The 18,107-nt window shown below is 43.7% G+C and overlaps 1 protein-coding gene across 7 annotated transcripts in view; it reads left to right on the top strand.

Annotated features, from left to right (window-relative positions):
- Positions 1–18,107, top strand: part of EPN3 (epsin 3) — a 48,033-nt gene that overhangs the window by 22,797 nt on the left and 7,129 nt on the right. For 5 of the 7 annotated variants that reach the window (XM_033960161.1, XM_033960165.1, XM_033960160.1 and 2 more), the window contains exons 2-8: positions 3,905–4,744; positions 6,461–6,582; positions 8,817–8,900; positions 9,210–9,317; positions 11,158–11,341; positions 12,743–13,033; positions 16,272–16,376. In XM_033960161.1, the coding sequence (XP_033816052.1) occupies positions 4,174–4,744; positions 6,461–6,582; positions 8,817–8,900; positions 9,210–9,317; positions 11,158–11,341; positions 12,743–13,033; positions 16,272–16,376 (1,465 nt within the window). In that variant the 5' untranslated portion in view covers positions 3,905–4,173. The remainder of the gene's footprint in view (positions 1–3,904; positions 4,745–6,460; positions 6,583–8,816; positions 8,901–9,209; positions 9,318–11,157; positions 11,342–12,742; positions 13,034–16,271; positions 16,377–18,107) is intronic. The other 2 variants (XM_033960166.1, XM_033960167.1) reach the window with 2 other exon arrangements.

Genomic DNA, 18,107 nt, shown 5'->3' with positions numbered 1-18,107 from the left:
GCTTGTATGGGTAGCCAGTGATAGTCTAAGAAGGCAGTTGTTATGTGATCATATTTTTTGAGTGAGTAGATCAATTTGAGGGCGGTGTTTTGTATGGTCTGGAGTTGTTTTATCATAGTGGCTGGACAAGGAAGATATAGGGAGTTGCAATAATCCAGCAGACCTAAGACTAGGGATTGGATGATTAGTCTAAATTGTGCTTGGTCAAAGAATTTTCTGATTTTACGGAGATTTCTCATGGTTAGAAAAGCTTTCTGAGTTGTTTTGTTGATCTGGGGCTGCATTGTGCAACATCTGTCTATCGTAACTCCTAGGAGTTTTAGTTCGGGTTGTATTGGGTATTTGGTATTTTTGATTTTCAGTTCAGTGATGGTAGGAGTTTGGGCTTTTTCGAGTAAAAGGAATTTTGTTTTTTCAGAATTTAGTTTTAGTTTGTGATCCATCATCCATTTTTCTACTGTGTCTAAGGTTGTTTCTAGCTTTGTTGTGGTGGTGGTCTCTGATGGGTCGAAGGGGAGGATTATGGTGATGTCATCAGCACAGCTGAAAGATGTGACATCTAGGGTATCTAAAGTGGCTCCTAGGGAGGAGATAAAGAGGTTGAAGAGCGTAGGTGAGAGAGGTGATCCTTGTGGAACTCCGCAGGGATTTGTCCATGGTTCTGATTTGATATCATTGTATTTTACCCTGTAGGTTCTAGATTTGAGGAACCCCTGAAACCATTTGTAGACCTTGCCTGAGATTCCTATGGCGTCGAGATTTTGTAGTAATAATGTGTGGTCAACTAGGTCAAATGCTGCGGAGAGGTCTAATTGTATTAATATCATTTTTTTTCCTTTACTGATGTGTTGTCGGGCTGTATCTAGTAATGTGACAAGTAGTGTTTCTGTACTATGGTTAGTTCGGAATCCTGATTGTGAGGGGTGGAGTAGGTTATGTTTTTCCAGATATTCGGTGAGGTATTGTGCCACTAGGCCTTCTATTATTTTAACGTACAATGGTATTGAAGCGATAGGTCTGTAGTTGGAGGGGCTATAGTGTGCTATGAATTTTTTTGGGGGGTTGGTTTTTTGTGTTCAATCTTTTTATTTATTTAAAGAATACAAAACATCCATTATACAAGTAACAGACAAGGAAATAGATAACAAGAATGTGCTAGATATCATATAATGTATTACTAGCAATGTGGCTTATATTGATCACCTGCATTGGTATGCTGTATATCTTGTGTACTTTGTGAAAGCTCAATTTCATTATATAAATTTTTTTTTTTTTTTTTAAATATAATTTTTATTGAAAAAGCAGTCAAAGACACACAACAGTGGTCCGGCATAGGACCACAGAACACGAACTCGTATCTTTTTGAAAATTCGGGATCCATATATTCAAAATCTTTCCTCTAGAGCAGTGGTTCCCAACCCTGTCCTGGAGGACCACCAGGCCAATCGGGTTTTCAGGCTAGCCCTAATGAATACGCATGGAGCAGATTTGCATGCCTGCCACTTCCATTATATGCAAATCTCTCTCATGCATATTCATTAGGGCTAGCCTGAAAACCCGATTGGCCTAGTGGTCCTCCAGGACAGGGTTGGGAACCACTACTCTACAGCATGAAGTATGATTCTTAATGTTTTATATTGAAGCTTTAGAAACATTCATTGCATTTCAACACCTGATAATTTGTGTCACCTTTCATTCTGGGGGAGGGGAGGGAATAGGGGGGAAGATAGTAATATATATGGAAATACTTGAATTGTATATTTGCTTAATTCATTAATTACAATGTTATAACTGAAATAAAAACAATGTGGGGGTTTGGGAAGGGGGAAAGGGGGGTAGGTAAAGGGGGAAGGGGGAGGGAATGGGAATTGGGGGAATGTATAAAGGTATGAAATAGGTAATATGGAAATATATTTTGGAGGAATAATAGAAATATGTATGAAAAATTAGTATTGTGAATATAATTGTAATGAATACTGAAACTGAAACTCAACCCAGATAAAACTAAATTCATCCTCCTAGAAAATAACAAAATCCCAACCATAACCAAATTAGAAATCAACTCTATCAACTATCCTTTGCAAACCACCCTAAAATTTCTAGGTATTACTATTGACAGAGGCTGCAGCATGCAACCACAAATTAACAAAACAATACAGAAATCTTTCACAGTTATGAGAAACCTTAGACAAGTCCGAAAATTCTTCGAAAAAACACAATTTCAGCTCCTAGTACAATCTCTAATCCTAAGTATCCTAGACGGTTGCAACATCCTCTACCTCCCCTGCCCTGCAATAATGATTAAACAACTACAGACAATTCAGAATACAGCTCTGAGAATCATCTATTCATTGAAAAAACATGATCACATTACTGAGGCATTCATCAATTCTCATTGGCTTCCAATCCAGGAAAGAATACAATTTAAATTCTACTGTATACTATTTAAAACTATAAATGGAGACAGCCCAACCTACCTAAACGACCGCCTCATCCAAACCACCTCTACCAGGCATAGAAAAACACCCCCCCCCTTTCACTTACCCCCCAATCAAAGAAGTAAAACGGAAAAAACTATACAACGGACTACTGGCCACTCAGGCAGCGAAGATAGACAACCAAGTCTCCAACCTATTGACAACAACCCCAGACTACAAGATGTTCAGAAAGGAAATAAAAACTATACTCTTCAAGAAATCCCTTAATAAAGCTTAATACCATGATAAAGCTTAACCCCCCTCTTACCATCCCCTCCCTAACCCCAGATCCTACTTTTCCCTCTCTTGGAAACATTCTCTGATCTAACGTTGTAACCCTTCTTCCATAACTCTTTTTGTAATCCTCTTTGAACCGAAAGGTAATGGCGGAATAGAAATCTGTAATGTAATGTAATATTTTATTGTAGTATATTATTGTATACTTATTTGATTCCTTCAATAAAAAGTTATAAATTAAATAAAAATAATAGTAATGATAATGACTGTGGATCTGAAGCCAGGTTTCAGCCACTGGACTCCAGCTTGGTTAACACACAGCAGAAATAAACAATGCAACTGGTTCCTCCAATGCCAAAAACTTGGAGATTCTTTCTGTAACCAATATTGCATAATACATATATGCCCAATCATACATGCCTTCTGAAATAAAAGACATTTCCCTTGGCCAAACACCCCACAAGCAGCTGCCTTACCAAAAATTATTCCTCTTGGAGAACCCACAACAGGACTATCCCATAATGAACCCAAATATTTGTGGTCTGAGAGGTTCGTCGATCTCCTACGAACTCGTCTTTTTATGAAGACATGGGATCTCTATATTCAAAAACTTTCACCTAGAGCAAGAAGTTTAATTCTCAATGAATTACATTGAAGCTATGGTTGTCTTAATTGCATTCCAGATCTTGGCAGTTTTTTTGTCACCTTTCATCCGGGGAGGGGGAGGGAAAATGGGATGGAGGGAAAGGGGGATGGGATGGAGGGGGGAAAAAGGAAATGGTTTGAAGGGAGCGGGGAAGGGGAGAGAGGGGGGTGATAATGAGGGATTATGGTTTATAATATAAAATGACTGGAGGAATGATAATATTATTTGATTATATGTATTATATGGAATGGAATTTATTTGTAAGGAATATCTTTATGTATATTATATGAATGTATTTTTTGTTCCTTCAATAAAAAATGTTTAAATATAACACATAGCGGAAAAATGTGAGCCTAACTGAGCCACGTCAAGCTGATATTATGGGTTGGAATTTAGGGTTACCATTTGGCTCCAGAAAAAGGTTTCAGTAGAAGTAAAACCCGGATGTCTTAATCCGTCCACCTTTTTCTGGAGCCATATTGTAACCCTACACTGGATGGCTTATCAAAGTGAGTCTTGCTTATAACTTGTCTTCTTTTTCCAGATCCATATGAATATCTGAAGGGTGCTGGATTGATGAGAAGACTTGGACTGTCCTTTTACCCATGAGGCTGGTGAAATCTCCCTGCTGGCGCTGCTTTCTTCACACTCGCGAAACTTGTGTCGTTGTATCACTGGCACCGTTGGTTTTTCTCGAATCAGACTGGTGAAGTTAGACTGCTGGGACTGGTGCTTTTACAACTGGGTTCAGGTGCCTGACCCTGAAATTTTCCCGTTTTCCTCCTCGAGTTGCAAAGGCTCTTGTGATCAGCCATGACAACCTCGTCGTTGCGTCGTCAGGTGAAGAACATTGTACATAATTATTCAGAAGCTGAGATTAAGGTGCGGGAGGCAACCTCCAATGACCCCTGGGGCCCCTCCAGCTCTCTGATGTCTGAGATTGCTGAACTCTCCCTCAATGCAGTGGCTTTTTCGGAGGTGATGGGGATGATCTGGAGACGTTTGAATGACAGTGGCAAGAACTGGCGTCACGTCTACAAGGCGCTCACCCTTCTAGACTACCTCATCAAAACGGGCTCAGAAAAAGTGGCAAACCAGAGTCGGGAGAACCTATTCACCATCCAGACCCTCAAGGACTTCCAGTTCCTGGACCGTGATGGAAAGGATCAGGGAATCAATGTGCGGGAGAAAGCCAAGCAGATTGTGGCTTTGTTAAAAGACGAGGATCGACTGAAGCAGGAGCGAACCCATGCTCGTAAAACCAAGGAGCGCATGGCTCTGGGGACCAGTAGCAGCAGCAGCGGCGGCGGCAACTATGCCCGGCGCCCATCACAATATGGAGAGGATTACACCAAGTCCCGGGGGTCTCCGTCATCGTATAACTGTATGTTAGATTGAAGGGGTGTTTGTAGGGATGGTGTATGCTTTTTTTTCCAGTTAGTTGTGCACTTTTAATTATTGCCAAATGTGTTACCCAGTAGCTGGACGGGGGGAGTTTCTTTGAGAGAATGATAGGATGGACATAGGTAATTTTATGGTGAGTGAGAGTTAGGAGTTGAAAGCAGCATCAAAAAATTGGCCCTTCCCTTGTTTAAAAGTAGACTAAAAACCCACCTTTTTGATATAGCCTTAAATCCTGAACCCTACTCCTCTGCCCACCATCCCAGCCAGTTGATTAACTGTTCCCCTTAACTGTATCCATGACATCCTGTTTGTCTGTCTTGTCTGTTTATATTGTAAGCTCTTTTGAGCAGGGACTGTTTTCTTCTTTTAGGTGACTCTGCACAGCGCTGCGTACATCTGGTAGCGTTATAGAAATAATTAATAGTAGTAATAAGAGTTTCAGTCTTTGAGAAGCAGAGCTGAGCTTGTGATGTCATAATGCCTCATTCCACCAATAAGAGCCAACCTCATCAGTGATGTCACAATGGCTTGATTGTCCTTACTCCCCTCTGCCCTCCAACCCAACCAGCAGATTGCTAGAGACAGCGCCTGGTGTAAAGACTCTGGCAGTTTGTTCCATGCATTCTGCGCAGCAAGATAGAAGGAACGAAGTCTGGAGTAGGCAGTGCAGGAGGAGTTCATGGGTGGGTGCATAGGGGGAGAGAAGTGTGGAGAGATATTGAGGGGCTGCAGAATGAGTGCATTTGTAAGTCAGTAAGAGGAATTTGAACTGTATAAGCTGTTTATTCTTCTCTGTAAAATTTGAATCTATGGGAGCAGTGCTGATTGGGATACATTTAGAAAGTAGCTGGATCCAACTGCTCCCTATTGGTTATGATGTCACAGATGACATCACATACTGCCAGCACCAGATGCCAGGGTGTGATGTCACCTTTAAAGTCCTAAAGCTGCAGGGGTGTTGCAGAGGAGTAGCTAAACAGCCAGGTGGGAGCAGTGGATGTTTTAACACCCCCAATGTTAAGCAAAGTCCCTCACCCAATTATTTAAAAAAGTTGGCTGTTATTGAACAAAGGACGCCCAATTCTTGATCTTGGTGCATTTTGCTTTAAAAACATTTTGGTTTATAAAGGGAGTGAAAAGGTGTGAGGAAGATGAGCATAAGGGAGCATGCCACTTGAGAGAGGCAAGGGTGAAATTTTTGGTCTGGGCTTCCAAGTTCCATAGGCTCAGAGTTATGGGGTCCTAAAGCAGGGTAACCATACGTCCGGGAAAACCTGGACATGATCTCTTTTTAGAGGACAGCCTGGGTGACCAGACGGACTTTCCCAAACCAGGTAGTTTGTCCGGATTTTGGAAAGCCACAAGCTCCGGCTGCATCTGGAGGGCTTTTGATCATGCACGGATGATGTCACATGCATCTGCGCATGCTCGGAGGCCCTCCAGATGTGGCCTGGATGTCGGAGAAGAAAGACGAAGCTTTGTGGGGCAGAGCTGGAGGCATAATAGGGCAGGGCTGGAGGCAGAACGGGGCAGGAGCATGTGTACGGGTTTCCACGTCGGAAAATCTAGTAACTCTATCCTAGAGAGAATAAATAGGTAGGTACTAGAGAGAAGAGCAAAGGGAGTGGGGGCAGCATGCAGGTGTCTAGTCTCACAATTCAATAGGAAGGTAACCTATTCTTCTTTTGTGTTCTAGCTACCTCATCTTCATCACCCCAGCTCTCCTCGGATCTAGAGCAGGCAAGGCCGCAGACCAGCGGGGAGGAGGAACTGCAGTTACAGTTGGCACTGGCTATGAGCCGAGAGGAGGCTGAAAAGGTGAAGTCTAGCTGTACTCTGCTCAGGGGATGGTTGACTAGTTTAAAAATGAGTTTTCAAGCAGATTTGCATGCGGTTTCTGGGACAAAGTGCTCGGAATTGTCCAAAACTCCCGTACATATTTAATTTTAATATATTTCTAGGACACACACTTGAGGTGGGGGAAGGCTGCACAAGATAGGCTTTGTTCTGAGCATTTTACCATGGACGTAGAATGGGAGAAGACCTTTGATTCAGTTATAAAGTGATCGATTTTCAAAAAGAGTTATTTGGGTAGGAGTTATTTTCAGTGCTGGAGTGGCAGAGCTGGGCATCATTCAAGCACTGCTGATATTCTGCAGGGGAAACCCAGATCGCTACCCAGCTAACTTAGGATATCAAAATGGCTTTCTACATTAACCGGGTAATTAATTATCTGCTGTACCCAAGTCATATTGGTGGTATCTGAGTAACTCCCAGTGGCTGCCCCAGCCATGGAATTAGAGGCTGGCACTTAATATCTGGGTCTAATTCAGCCGGCAGTGGCCATGGTTTTTTCTACCATAAAATTTGTGACAGAAGCTCTAGCATAGCTGCAATAGCTGGCAACAGAATAATTTAGGAACACACGACTTGGAGTGAATTTCTATTGAACACTGCAATGATTGGTGGGTGAGGCAGAGAGATCAGCCTTCATGTCTCTGAGCAGAGTTCTATTGTATCTGTAATCTGATAAATATTGAGTTAAAATTTATTTTCAATATTATTTATGGAGTGACTTTTTTTATCAGTCACCAATCCAGGGCAAGCAGTGGCTTCCTCCATATCTGTCTCAATAACAGACTATGGACTTTTCCTCCAGGAACTTGTCCAAACCTTTTTAAAATCCGTCTACATTAACAGCTGTTAAACACAAGCTCTGGCAATGCGTTCCAGAGCTTAACTAATAATAATAATTCTTTATTTCTATGCCGCCATACCGGGGAGGTTCTAAGCGGCTCACAGCATGAAAAAACAGTACATACATTTCAATAAAAAATCTTAATAAAATACAGCAAAAAAGGCAATACATACATTTCAATAAAATTGATCAAAATGGAAGTGCAAACCATACAGGTAGGAAATGTGGGAATAAAATGCAACATGGTTGAAATGAAAAGAAAAAGACAAAAACATTACGATATCTGAGTGAAAAATATTTCCTCCTATTGGTTTTAAAAGTATTTCCCTGTAACTTCATTGAGTGTCCCTTAGTCTTTGTAATTTTTGATGGCGTATTCACTTGTACCCGTTCTACATGCCAGCACACTCTTGCACCATTATATGTATTCAAGTAGCCTAACCTGGTGAGCACACCTCACTAATTCACTTATTATTTGATCCAGAGGACCTTGAGGTAGGTTGGATAATAGCAAATCTGGCTCTAGGATACAGGCCAGGTGGAGGAAAGGTGACCTTTGCATTTTCTCATACCTGCTGGTGAATGACCAGTGGCTATGTTAGAGCCTGACTGTTACTTTCTCAACTGCCACCATTAAAACTAGTTTTTCGACTATGGCGGTATAGAAAAATTAAGTTATTATTATTATTAAAACCTGAAAGTGACAAACACTGTGGTTCAGGAAGAAGCTTGCCGTATGTGGGTTGATACTCATGCTATATCAACTCACCTCTAAAAGGGCTGGAACTTGGCAGGGAGATGATTATGGACAGATAAATATCTTAAGAACATAAGAATAACTATACTGGGTCAGACCAATGGTTTATTTCACCCAGTATCCTGTTTCCAGAATGGCCAATCCAGGTCACAAGCACCTGGCAGACACCCAAATAGTAACAACATTCCGGAACCCCAAAGAGTTACAACATTCCAAACGGAATCCCAAAGAATAGCAAGATTCCATGCTACTGATCCCAGAGCAAGCAGTGGCTTCCCCCATGTCTGTCTCAATAGTGGACTATGCACTTTTCCTCCAGGAACTTATACAAACGTTTTTTTTAAATCCAGCTCTGCTAACTGGTGTTGCCACCTCCTCTGGCAATGAGTTCCAGAGCTTAATATCAGAGTGGGCAAATAGGTATGTAATTTCATGATTCCCAGGAAAAATGAACTGGACGAAGGATGAATGGACAGGGAAATAAGCTGAAAGATGAGTAGGTGAACTGCAGAGTTTAATCTTAATTAGGGCACATGTTGTAGGAATCCAAGCAGGAATTATATTTGTTTGGTAATGGCAGCTCTTCCTGATTGGCAGAAGCCGGTTACTCCGGTGTCCGACACGGATGAGGAGCACCAGTTACAACTTGCTCTCAGCCTGAGCAAAGAGGAGCATGAGAAGGTATTTCTGCCAGAGCAAAGGTCAAAGGGTGCCTACTTTCCTTTATCTGTTCCACAGGGTGCTGGTGCAAAAGCTTGGTGACTTCATATGGGGTAAAAGGTCTCTAAATCTTCTTTTCTTTTTTGGCCTTGGAAGCTTCTGGACTTTTCTGGTGCTGGTTTCTTTTGCAATCTAAAAACGTAGCCTTGCAGGCTGCCACCTTGGTGGGAATGGTGCACCTTTCACCATGCTTTTGCACAAGTATGATCTTTAGTCCCGTGTCTTTGCTGTTCACATCCCAGACATACGCACTGTCCATTTTGACTGCAGGAAGTGAGGCCATGGCAAGGTGAGAACTCGCTCTTACAGAAGGCTTTGGATGAAAATCTCTCCGCTGCAGATGAGGAGGAAAAGGAGAACCAGATGAAGGACAACCAGGTACAGCTTTGCTCTGCTCTCCTTAGCTGCAAATGTGAAGCTACCTTTCTAAATTTCTTGGGCCCCAGGGAGTGTTCCATAGTATCTTACACTTGGGCCTGATTGGATCAGATAGGTTATTATGTCACAGTCATAACACCTAGTGTGAACCAATCAGATGCTAGTGAAAGTGAGGTCATTTGTGACCCTGTTCAGAGTACAGGTGCTTCTGATGGTAAAAAGACTGGGGAGGAGCTGCTCATATAGTATGTAAATATTTGTTGTTTTGTACATAATATATTGGAGAAAAATGCACTTCTAGGATGACTCAAGGGTGTGTCTTCTAGACTTCCTGTTTCGTACTAAGGTTTCCACCCATTCTTGCAAATTTAGGGATGGTCTCATCCTCCCAGTTCTTGTATCAGGGACCTTCTCCCCAAATAGCTTTGAACGAACTTTGGCAGGACAGCTGGAACTTTAGTAAGAGACTCTTGTACCAACTTTTGAGTCTTACCAGCAGCACATGCATGCAAATAGACTGATACGGCAAAGGCAAACATTTTGAAGTTGATTTTTGGTGGGAGATAACTAGGTAAGAGCCTCACTGACTGGGTGATCCCCAGATTTTCAGCAGCACATGACCGAATAATGCCACTGAAAATCCTAGGTAGACCATTGGGAGGGGGGGGGGGGGGGCGTGCAGAGTTAGGAGTTTTACATACATCACTGATATTCTGAATCAGCACCGGGATAACTGTTTAGGTAACATAGGAAAGCAAAAAGGCTCACTTGAATATTGGTTGTAGCCAGGTTAATTCCCAGCGGACCACCAACTAATCTTGGATAGGTGCCAGCACTGAATATCCAAGGACAATCCAACTGGTGTTGGCCAGCAAGTAAGGAAAAAAAAAAAAAAAAGCTAATTGCCACAGGATGACTATTACCCTCTTTGTTGATACAACATAGATCAGGGGTCCCCAAAGTCCTTCTTTGAGGGCTGAATCCAGTCGGGTTTTCAGGATTTCCCCAATGAATATGCATTGAAAGCAGTGCATGCACATAGATCTCATGCATATTCATTGGGGAAATCCTGAAAACCCGACTGGATTCGGCCCTCAAGGAGGGACTTTGGGGACCCCTGACATAGATTTTAGTGGCTATAGTATAGGCTTTTGAAATATGATTCGTTGGGTGGGTGTAATTTTCTTTTATTCATCTGGGTTCAGAGGGTAGAGGGGGTGTGTGTTGGTTTTGAAGGGAAGTAATACAAACAAAGGTGACTAATTGAGGTGTAAGTGTAGGAGCGTGTATCTCCTAGGACAGTGGTGGCGAACCTATGGCATGCATGCTAGAGGGGGCACACAGAGCCCTCTCTATGGGCACATGCGCCATCACCCCAGCACAGAGTTCGTTACTAGAAAGCCAGAGGGACGTGGGGCCGGGCTGCTCCCCTCCCCTTCTCCACGCACGCCTGAGGACATTTCTCACATCATCCGCCCCTCTGCCCGGCAGCCCAGTGGGAACGTTTCCTGTCTGGGGTAAGGCGGGATGGCTCACATGCGGGGTGAGGGTGTGGCGCAGATGGCAGCCTGTTGAGTCTGTGGCGAAGGTGATTCCCGTGGTGGGGTTGGAGGGGAGCAGAGCTCACAGCGTGGCATAGCATTGGCACTATGCAATAAATAAGTGGGTTTTGGGTTGCAGTTTGGGCACTCGGTCTCTAAAAGGTTCGTCATCACTGTCCTAGGAGATCAGAGGAGTAGGGAAGAGAAAACCAGTAGTGGACTGGAGAATAGGGAAGGGGGCTGGAAAGTGTGTGATTGTTTGCGCGATACATGTCCTCTCTTTCCTTTTTCTTTTCAAGTCTTCCATTTTGGACCTGGTGGATGTTTTTGGACCACCGCCAGTGCTCCCATCACAATCCTCTTCGGATCCATGGGATATTCCCGGTGCTGGCAGCGGAGGTGGCAATGCCTCCCACATATGGACTAATGATAATATTAGCTCTGCTCCGAACATGGCTTTATCCACATCTTGGGAATCCAGCAGTAAGAACGTCATTCTTTCCTTGTTCTCTCACTCTTAGTCCCACTGGTCTCGTAGTTAACCTTAATCTTTTACCTTTAGGATTATGGCTGAATATCAGGAAGCCAGAATGGATTATGACCCCTTATGGCCTACATTTCAATATTAAACCATCTTGAGAAAGAGACCAGGGACAGTAAGGATTTCCCATTACAAATCAGTGGAATTGGAAAATGTTAGCGTGGGTGCCACAAGGACATAAAAGGGCCAGTTTCTGAAATAAAGAGTTTCACTCCCAAAAAACTGGACATTCCATGCCAATTTTAGGTCAATTTTTTTTTTTTTTTGAATTTGAGACATAGGGCTCCTTTTACTAAGCTGCGCTAATGCTTCCATTGAGCTGGTGTTAGTTTCTCTGCGTAGCGCAGGGGTTAGCAAGCGCTAAAAACGCTACCACAGTTTAGTAAAAGGAGCCCATAGAAAATATAACAAATAACTTGTCTATTATTTAGAAACATATCAGAAAGCCGCCATTTACACATGGAGATCCATACCACGCAGCTTCAAAAGAGTGTGATTTAGATGTGACTTGGGCGGGACAAACATTTGCACATGGAACAATTATCACCATTGCGTTTTATATTTACTTAATGTCACGAATAGATTTTTAAAAAGTGTTTATTTTGACCAGGGCTTTACATGAGGGATTAAGGGAGCCATTCTCCTTAATCTCCTATTGTTTATTTCAGGCATCTCATTTTTTCAGGGGTCCACAGCCCCAAGTGTGGGGAGGGAGGGGGGCACAAAATTTTGCCTCACTCCTTGCCACTCTCCACATCCCCCCATGCCCCCGCACACCTGAACTGGTGGGATCCCCAAGCCCTGCCAGATGAAGCCCTCCTACATCTGAACCCAAGAAGTCAGTGGCACTTTTTCTGGGCTGCCAACGTGCCAGCCATTCCCCCCCCTCCCCCCCCGGCACATGCTTGTGCAGGGGGGAGTGGCCATTGTGTCAGCAGTCTAGATAGAGTGCCACTAATTGCCAGGCCTCCTTAGTTTTGCACAGAGAAGAGCTGCTGCTGGCAAGGCTTAAGGACCCCTGAGGAAGGCATTTCTGCCGAAACACAGTCTGTGTTGCGTCCAAATCTGAAAACATGTTCTCAATGTGAACTGTTTGATTGGGAATGTTTGCTCGTCTGCCTGGTGTTTCCTACCGTTGTTTGACTCCCACGCACATCTTTTAGTCATTCTGAGGATAACAATTTTTAGACAGGCCATGGAACTCTGGTAAATGGCTTTGCAAATTGTCTGCCTCATACCTATAGGAAAAATGTTTACAGTATAGGTCCTTAAGTTTCCTCTGTTCACTGTAGATTGATAGTTCTGGGCCTCTTCTCACAAGCTCAATATTTTTTGCATTTTAGAGCTAAAGTCCAATGTGACTGAATCAGCAGCATCATGGAATTCTTCTCTTGACCCCTGGGGTCCTTCTCCTGACCCCTGGACTCCAGCTCCAGATCTTTCCAAACAAGCTTCTGAAGACCCTATCAGTCGGCATGTTACACCCGGCAAGCACCCATCTGCCGAGACCTGGGAACTTCCTGCCCTCTCCTCCACAGATCCTTGGGGGAAGAAGTCCTGTCCTCCTCCTGAACCTCTTATAGCAGAGTACGCTGATCCATGGGGGGAAAGCACAGAGAAGCCATCTGAAACTGGTGAGAAAATGTACATCTTTCTCTTGTTCAATTGCAGACAGAGCTGCAGAGGTTTTGCCACTCTCCCTAGAAAATATGGGAAATGCGATGTGAAAGACACAGGCATGGTCCCTAGAGAAATGCATAGGGGAGGAGGTGACACTCGGTCTTGGTCCCAACCAGTGCCGTAGTAAGTGGATGGAGGGGTGGCATGCGCTCGCCTTCCTCTCCCCACCGTACCTCTAACTCTTCATGGGACCAGGAAGTGACCCTTTTCAGACCTGCACTCCTGTTGAATGTAGAGAATGACACGGGGACAAATTTGTCCCCATTCCCATCCCGCCCTGAGCTCTGTCCTCATCTGCAAAAGCCTTGAACACTTAAAATGTCTTCTCCTGCTGATGCTAATCCCATGAAAGCAGGAGATTTATCTGCTGCCAAAGGAAGGGGAGGCCACGCCTTTTGTCTCAGGCCACCAATCGCATGTGCCAGGGGCAGAGCAATGGGCAGGGCATGATGTAACAATGAGTCAGGCGGGGGGACGGACCCTGAATGTCTCACTGAGTGGGTCGGCCCCCTAGGCATCTCTGCCTTTTCCCACACTCTATCCCTCATTCTCCCCACATTCAACCACTGGTACACTCTTCCCCGAAACTCATATAGCTTCTCTTCACCTGATGTGCCCTCACCTGGAGTACTGCATCCAGCACTGGTCGCCGTACATGAAGAAGGACACGGTACTACTCGAAAGGGTCCAGAGAAGAGCGACTAAAATGGTAAAGGGGCTGGAGGAGTTGCCGTACAGTGAGAGATTAGAGAAACTGGGCCTCTTCTCCCTTGAAAAGAGGAGACTGAGAGGGGACATGATGGAAACATTCAAGATAGTGAAGGGAATAGACTTAGTAGATAAAGACAGGTTGTTCACCCTCTCCAAGGTAGGGAGAACGAGAGGGCACTCTATAAAGTTGAAAGGGGATAGATTCTGTACAAACGTAAGGAAGTTGTTCTTCACCCAGAGAGTGTTGGAAACCTGGAATGCTCTTCTGGAGGCTGTTATAGGGGAATACACCCTCCAGGGATTTAAGACAAAGTTGGACGGGTTACTGTTGAACCAGAACGTAAGCAGGTAGGGCTGGTCTCAGGGCACGGGTCTTTGACCTGGGGACCATCGCGGGAGTGGACTGCTGACCCAGCAGCAGCAAATTCTTATGTTCAAGTTTTATTTAAAAAATTTGATACCGCTCAATCAAACTTTTAAGCAGTGTACAAATAAGTACTAATGAGGAACAGACAATAGAAGCTTACATAAATGGACCTCATGATGAGTTAACAAGACAAGCAAGCCACTAACTTTAAATGAACAGGAACAAGAGGATAAAGGGTGGAACTAGTTAAAGTAAAGTGAACATGAAAGGAAAGGTACGATAGGAAGGGGGTTTAAAAATAAAATAACATTTAGCCCTAAAATGGGCAGTTAGGTGGCAAAAGCGTCTTGGATTAAGAATGTTTTTAACATATTTTTAAATTGAGGAAGGGATACTTCTGAACGGAGATGGTTAGGGGTGGAATTCCAAAGAAATGGGGCGGTTACCGCAAAATTATTGGATCTAATAGTATTGATGCGCTTTAAAGAAGGGATCGTTAAGAGATTTTCAGACGTAGAGTGAAGGGCTTTAGATGGACAGTAAGGTATGATTAGACTGTTAATGAATTCAGGTTGGTTACCTGAACGGGTTTTAAAGGTCATTAAAATAATTTTATAGTTTATTCTGTGCTTGACAGGGAGCCAATGAGCTTTTTGAAGAATGGGTGATACATGATCGTATTTTTGACATTGAATATAACATGACATAACTTTATTCTTCTATACCGCCATAACCAAATGAATTCTAGGCATGATTTTTACGGCAGTGTTCTGTATGATTTGTAGTCGCCTGAGTTCCTTTTTTGTTATGCCCTTAAGCAAAGCGTTACAGTAATCTATACAAGATATTACTAGGGAGTGGATTAGAACGTTTAAAGATGCAGGTTCTAGGAGTTTGGCTAGCGATCTAATCATTCTTAGGCGATGGAAACAACGTCGAACTACCTCGTTCATTTGGTGTCTCAGATTTTCACACTTGAAAGTCATTAGGTGTAGTTTCACGGAACGTACTGATGGGCTGATGTTCAAAACCTAACACTGGCACCGGAGCCAATTAGCGCTGGACCGGCACCAGCGCTAATCTGCGCAGAATGTTCGGGGAGCTCTAACATGGGAACCAAAGTGCATGCCAGAGATTAGCGCAAATAGTATTTAAATGTAGTCAAACGGATGCTAATAAGGTTATTTTCTGTTCCCAGCACACAAAACAAAGCCAACCATAGTGCTGGAAACCTAACGTCAGCTTGGAGCTTCTGCAGGGCATTTGAAAAGAGGATTTCCCGTGATTTACTCCTTAAAATTTGCCAGTTTGGGTTGAATTTGGATAGTAGCATACTTGGCTGGGCGGAGCAACTCGTCCTCTGGCCGGAGCAGCTCCCCTTTGCATAGCCATTGGCTCTGCCAGTCCTCTGTCCTGGGACAGGAAGTTGACGTCAGAGAGGGTGGGACCGCAGACCCCCTGACCGCTCCAGCACCCCCGAGCATCCTGCACCTGGGGTGGAACGCCCTCCCAGCCAGCCCTTGGAATGCCATTAGGAAGTAAGCCTCTAAGTGCTGGGAGTGAGAGACACATGTGCAAGTCTGAGCAAAGCCGAAAATGAAAACACACATTGGCACTGGTTTTCTGTGCTTAAATATAAGCCTTGAGTTGCAAACTTTTTTTGAAAGGTTTACGACGTATATTTAAAGGTGCAGAGGAACAGTGTGCCAATGTATGCATCACGTCTGGATTTACTTGCTGCGTGCACTCACCGTGAAACTCTTGTGCGCATGCACCAGACACATTCCTCCCCTCTTATTGTATGTTAAAATGTACAGCGCTGCGTACGCCTTTCAGCGCTATAGAAATAATAAATGGTAGTAGTAGCGTATATTATTTGCATGCAATTAGTGCTGAGCATTGGGGAGCTATTTTTCTGTGCTGTTTGCTATAGTGTCAGAGTTCTGAGCATTGGCCCACAAATTCTTTCTCTCGTTCTTTTTTTCTCCTTTATCCCGTCCTGTCTTCCACTACCAATTCTTTTTCTATCCTGGTGACTGTTTCATCTCCTTTTCTACTTTCTGTTCTCTATTTTTTTCTTACTACTTAATTTTATTTTCTTCTGTCAACCGCAGATGATGCCACATTTGATATTTTCGCAAAGTTGCCTGACCAATCAGAGCATGTTGGATCTACTGGCTCTCAGCACCCATCTTCTCTCAAATCTGAAAGTCCTGTGGGTAAGATGTGACCAAGACAAGAGTGTATGTGTGTGTGTGTGTGGGGGGGGGGGTGCGGGGGGGGGGGGGGGGGTGAAGGAGAGATAATACCCTAAGCTTTCACTCACACATCTCTAAGTTGGTTTCCTCATTTTTCTTGGCTCTCTGCCAAATTCGATCCATTTGTTCATTTCTTCAGCAAAGTTCACTCTGCATTCTAATACACTCCCTTGTTTTGAGCAAACTTGATCATTGCAATTCTGTTCTCATTGGACTCCCGAAATACCAATTACATCGTCTACAACAGTGTTTTTCAACCTTTTTACACCTATGGACCGGCAGAAATAAAAGAATTATTCTGTGGACCGGCATCGGTCCGTGAACCGGCGGTTGAAGAACACTGGGCTAAGTCGTGGGCCAGACCCCGCCCATCTCTACCCAATCTCCACCCCAGACCACGTCCCCATAATAGTACTAATTGCACCTTGCACGTCCCATGCCTCATCTGGAAGCCTTCCGTCTGACGTTGCGAAGGTTACCGGTTCAGGCGCAGGATGCCCGTAGGAACTGCTGCCCGTGGCTTTGTGCACCGAATCATTTAGGAAGAGGGAGCTGGCTCGAAGATAATGCCGCATTGATTGCACCGTGGACCTGCGGTTGAAGAACACTGTTTTGGGCCTGATGCACGTGCTGGCTCTGTGGGCCGGCAGGAAATGTCTGTGGACCGGCACCGGTGGTTGAAGAACACTGGTCTACAATTAGTCCAGAACACCGCAGTGAGATTACTCCACCACTGCTCTACGTTCGATCATATCTCACCGCTCCAAAAATCAGAACACGTGTTTCCGGTGTCATATGGCATCCCCTTTAAATATAATACCCTTTCTCACCAGATTGTCTCGAGCGGTCTTCCCTCGTTTTTATATAGTCTGGGCCCATACACGCCTCAAAGAACCTTACGCTTCTCACAACAGCAGTTATTGGTCATTCCCTTGTTTAGACTTTTCCTGGATTTCCATAGGAATTCTTCATTCTGTGTTATGGCTCCTACTCTTGGGAATTCTTGGCCTTTTTACCTTCACTCAGAGAAACCATCTGTAACCTTCAAGGCGCAATTAAAGGCATTTTACTTCTCTTTGGCCTTTAGCTCTTAATTTACTTCCTCCTGATGGCTACTTTTCTTCTGTGTGGGCAGAATTAAATATTTTGTTTTCTCCCTTACCACATTGTTCAGCCTTTTCCCCGACCTTTTAATTTTTTTTTTTTTTTTTTGGTATAAATTGCATTTATTGTTTGTTGTTCAACACACTAAGTTCAAATTGTTATAAGTATGACGTTCAAAGCATGACATTTAAAGGCTTCAGTGTATCAAGTAAGTTGTTTAGATATTGTCCACAGAGATCTTTTGCATTTCTCTCAAAAGGAACAATTTCTGCTACCTGGTCTTGGTCATGTCAAACTGGCCTCAACTAGAAGTCAAACTTTTTCTTATGTTGGCTCTGCTCTTAGGAATTCTTTGACAAGTTTTGTGATGATCCATACTGAAAGACATCGATAAAATAGAGCAGGAAAATAAATTATTTACATTGTCCAACGTGACACAGACAAGAGGACATGGATTGAAGCTAAGGGGGGACAAGCCCAGGACAAATGTCAGAAGTTCTGCTTCACGCAGCGAGTGGTAGACGCCTGGAATGCTCTTCCAAAGGAGGTTATTAAGGAATCCACTGTGCTAGGATTCAAAGGCAAATT

The sequence above is a fragment of the Geotrypetes seraphini genome, chromosome 10 (genome assembly GCF_902459505.1).
Source record: "Geotrypetes seraphini chromosome 10, aGeoSer1.1, whole genome shotgun sequence".
Lineage (NCBI taxonomy): Eukaryota > Metazoa > Chordata > Amphibia > Gymnophiona > Dermophiidae > Geotrypetes > Geotrypetes seraphini.
Note: the sequence above shows the minus strand (reverse complement) of the source record. Positions and strands in the feature narration are given on the sequence as shown.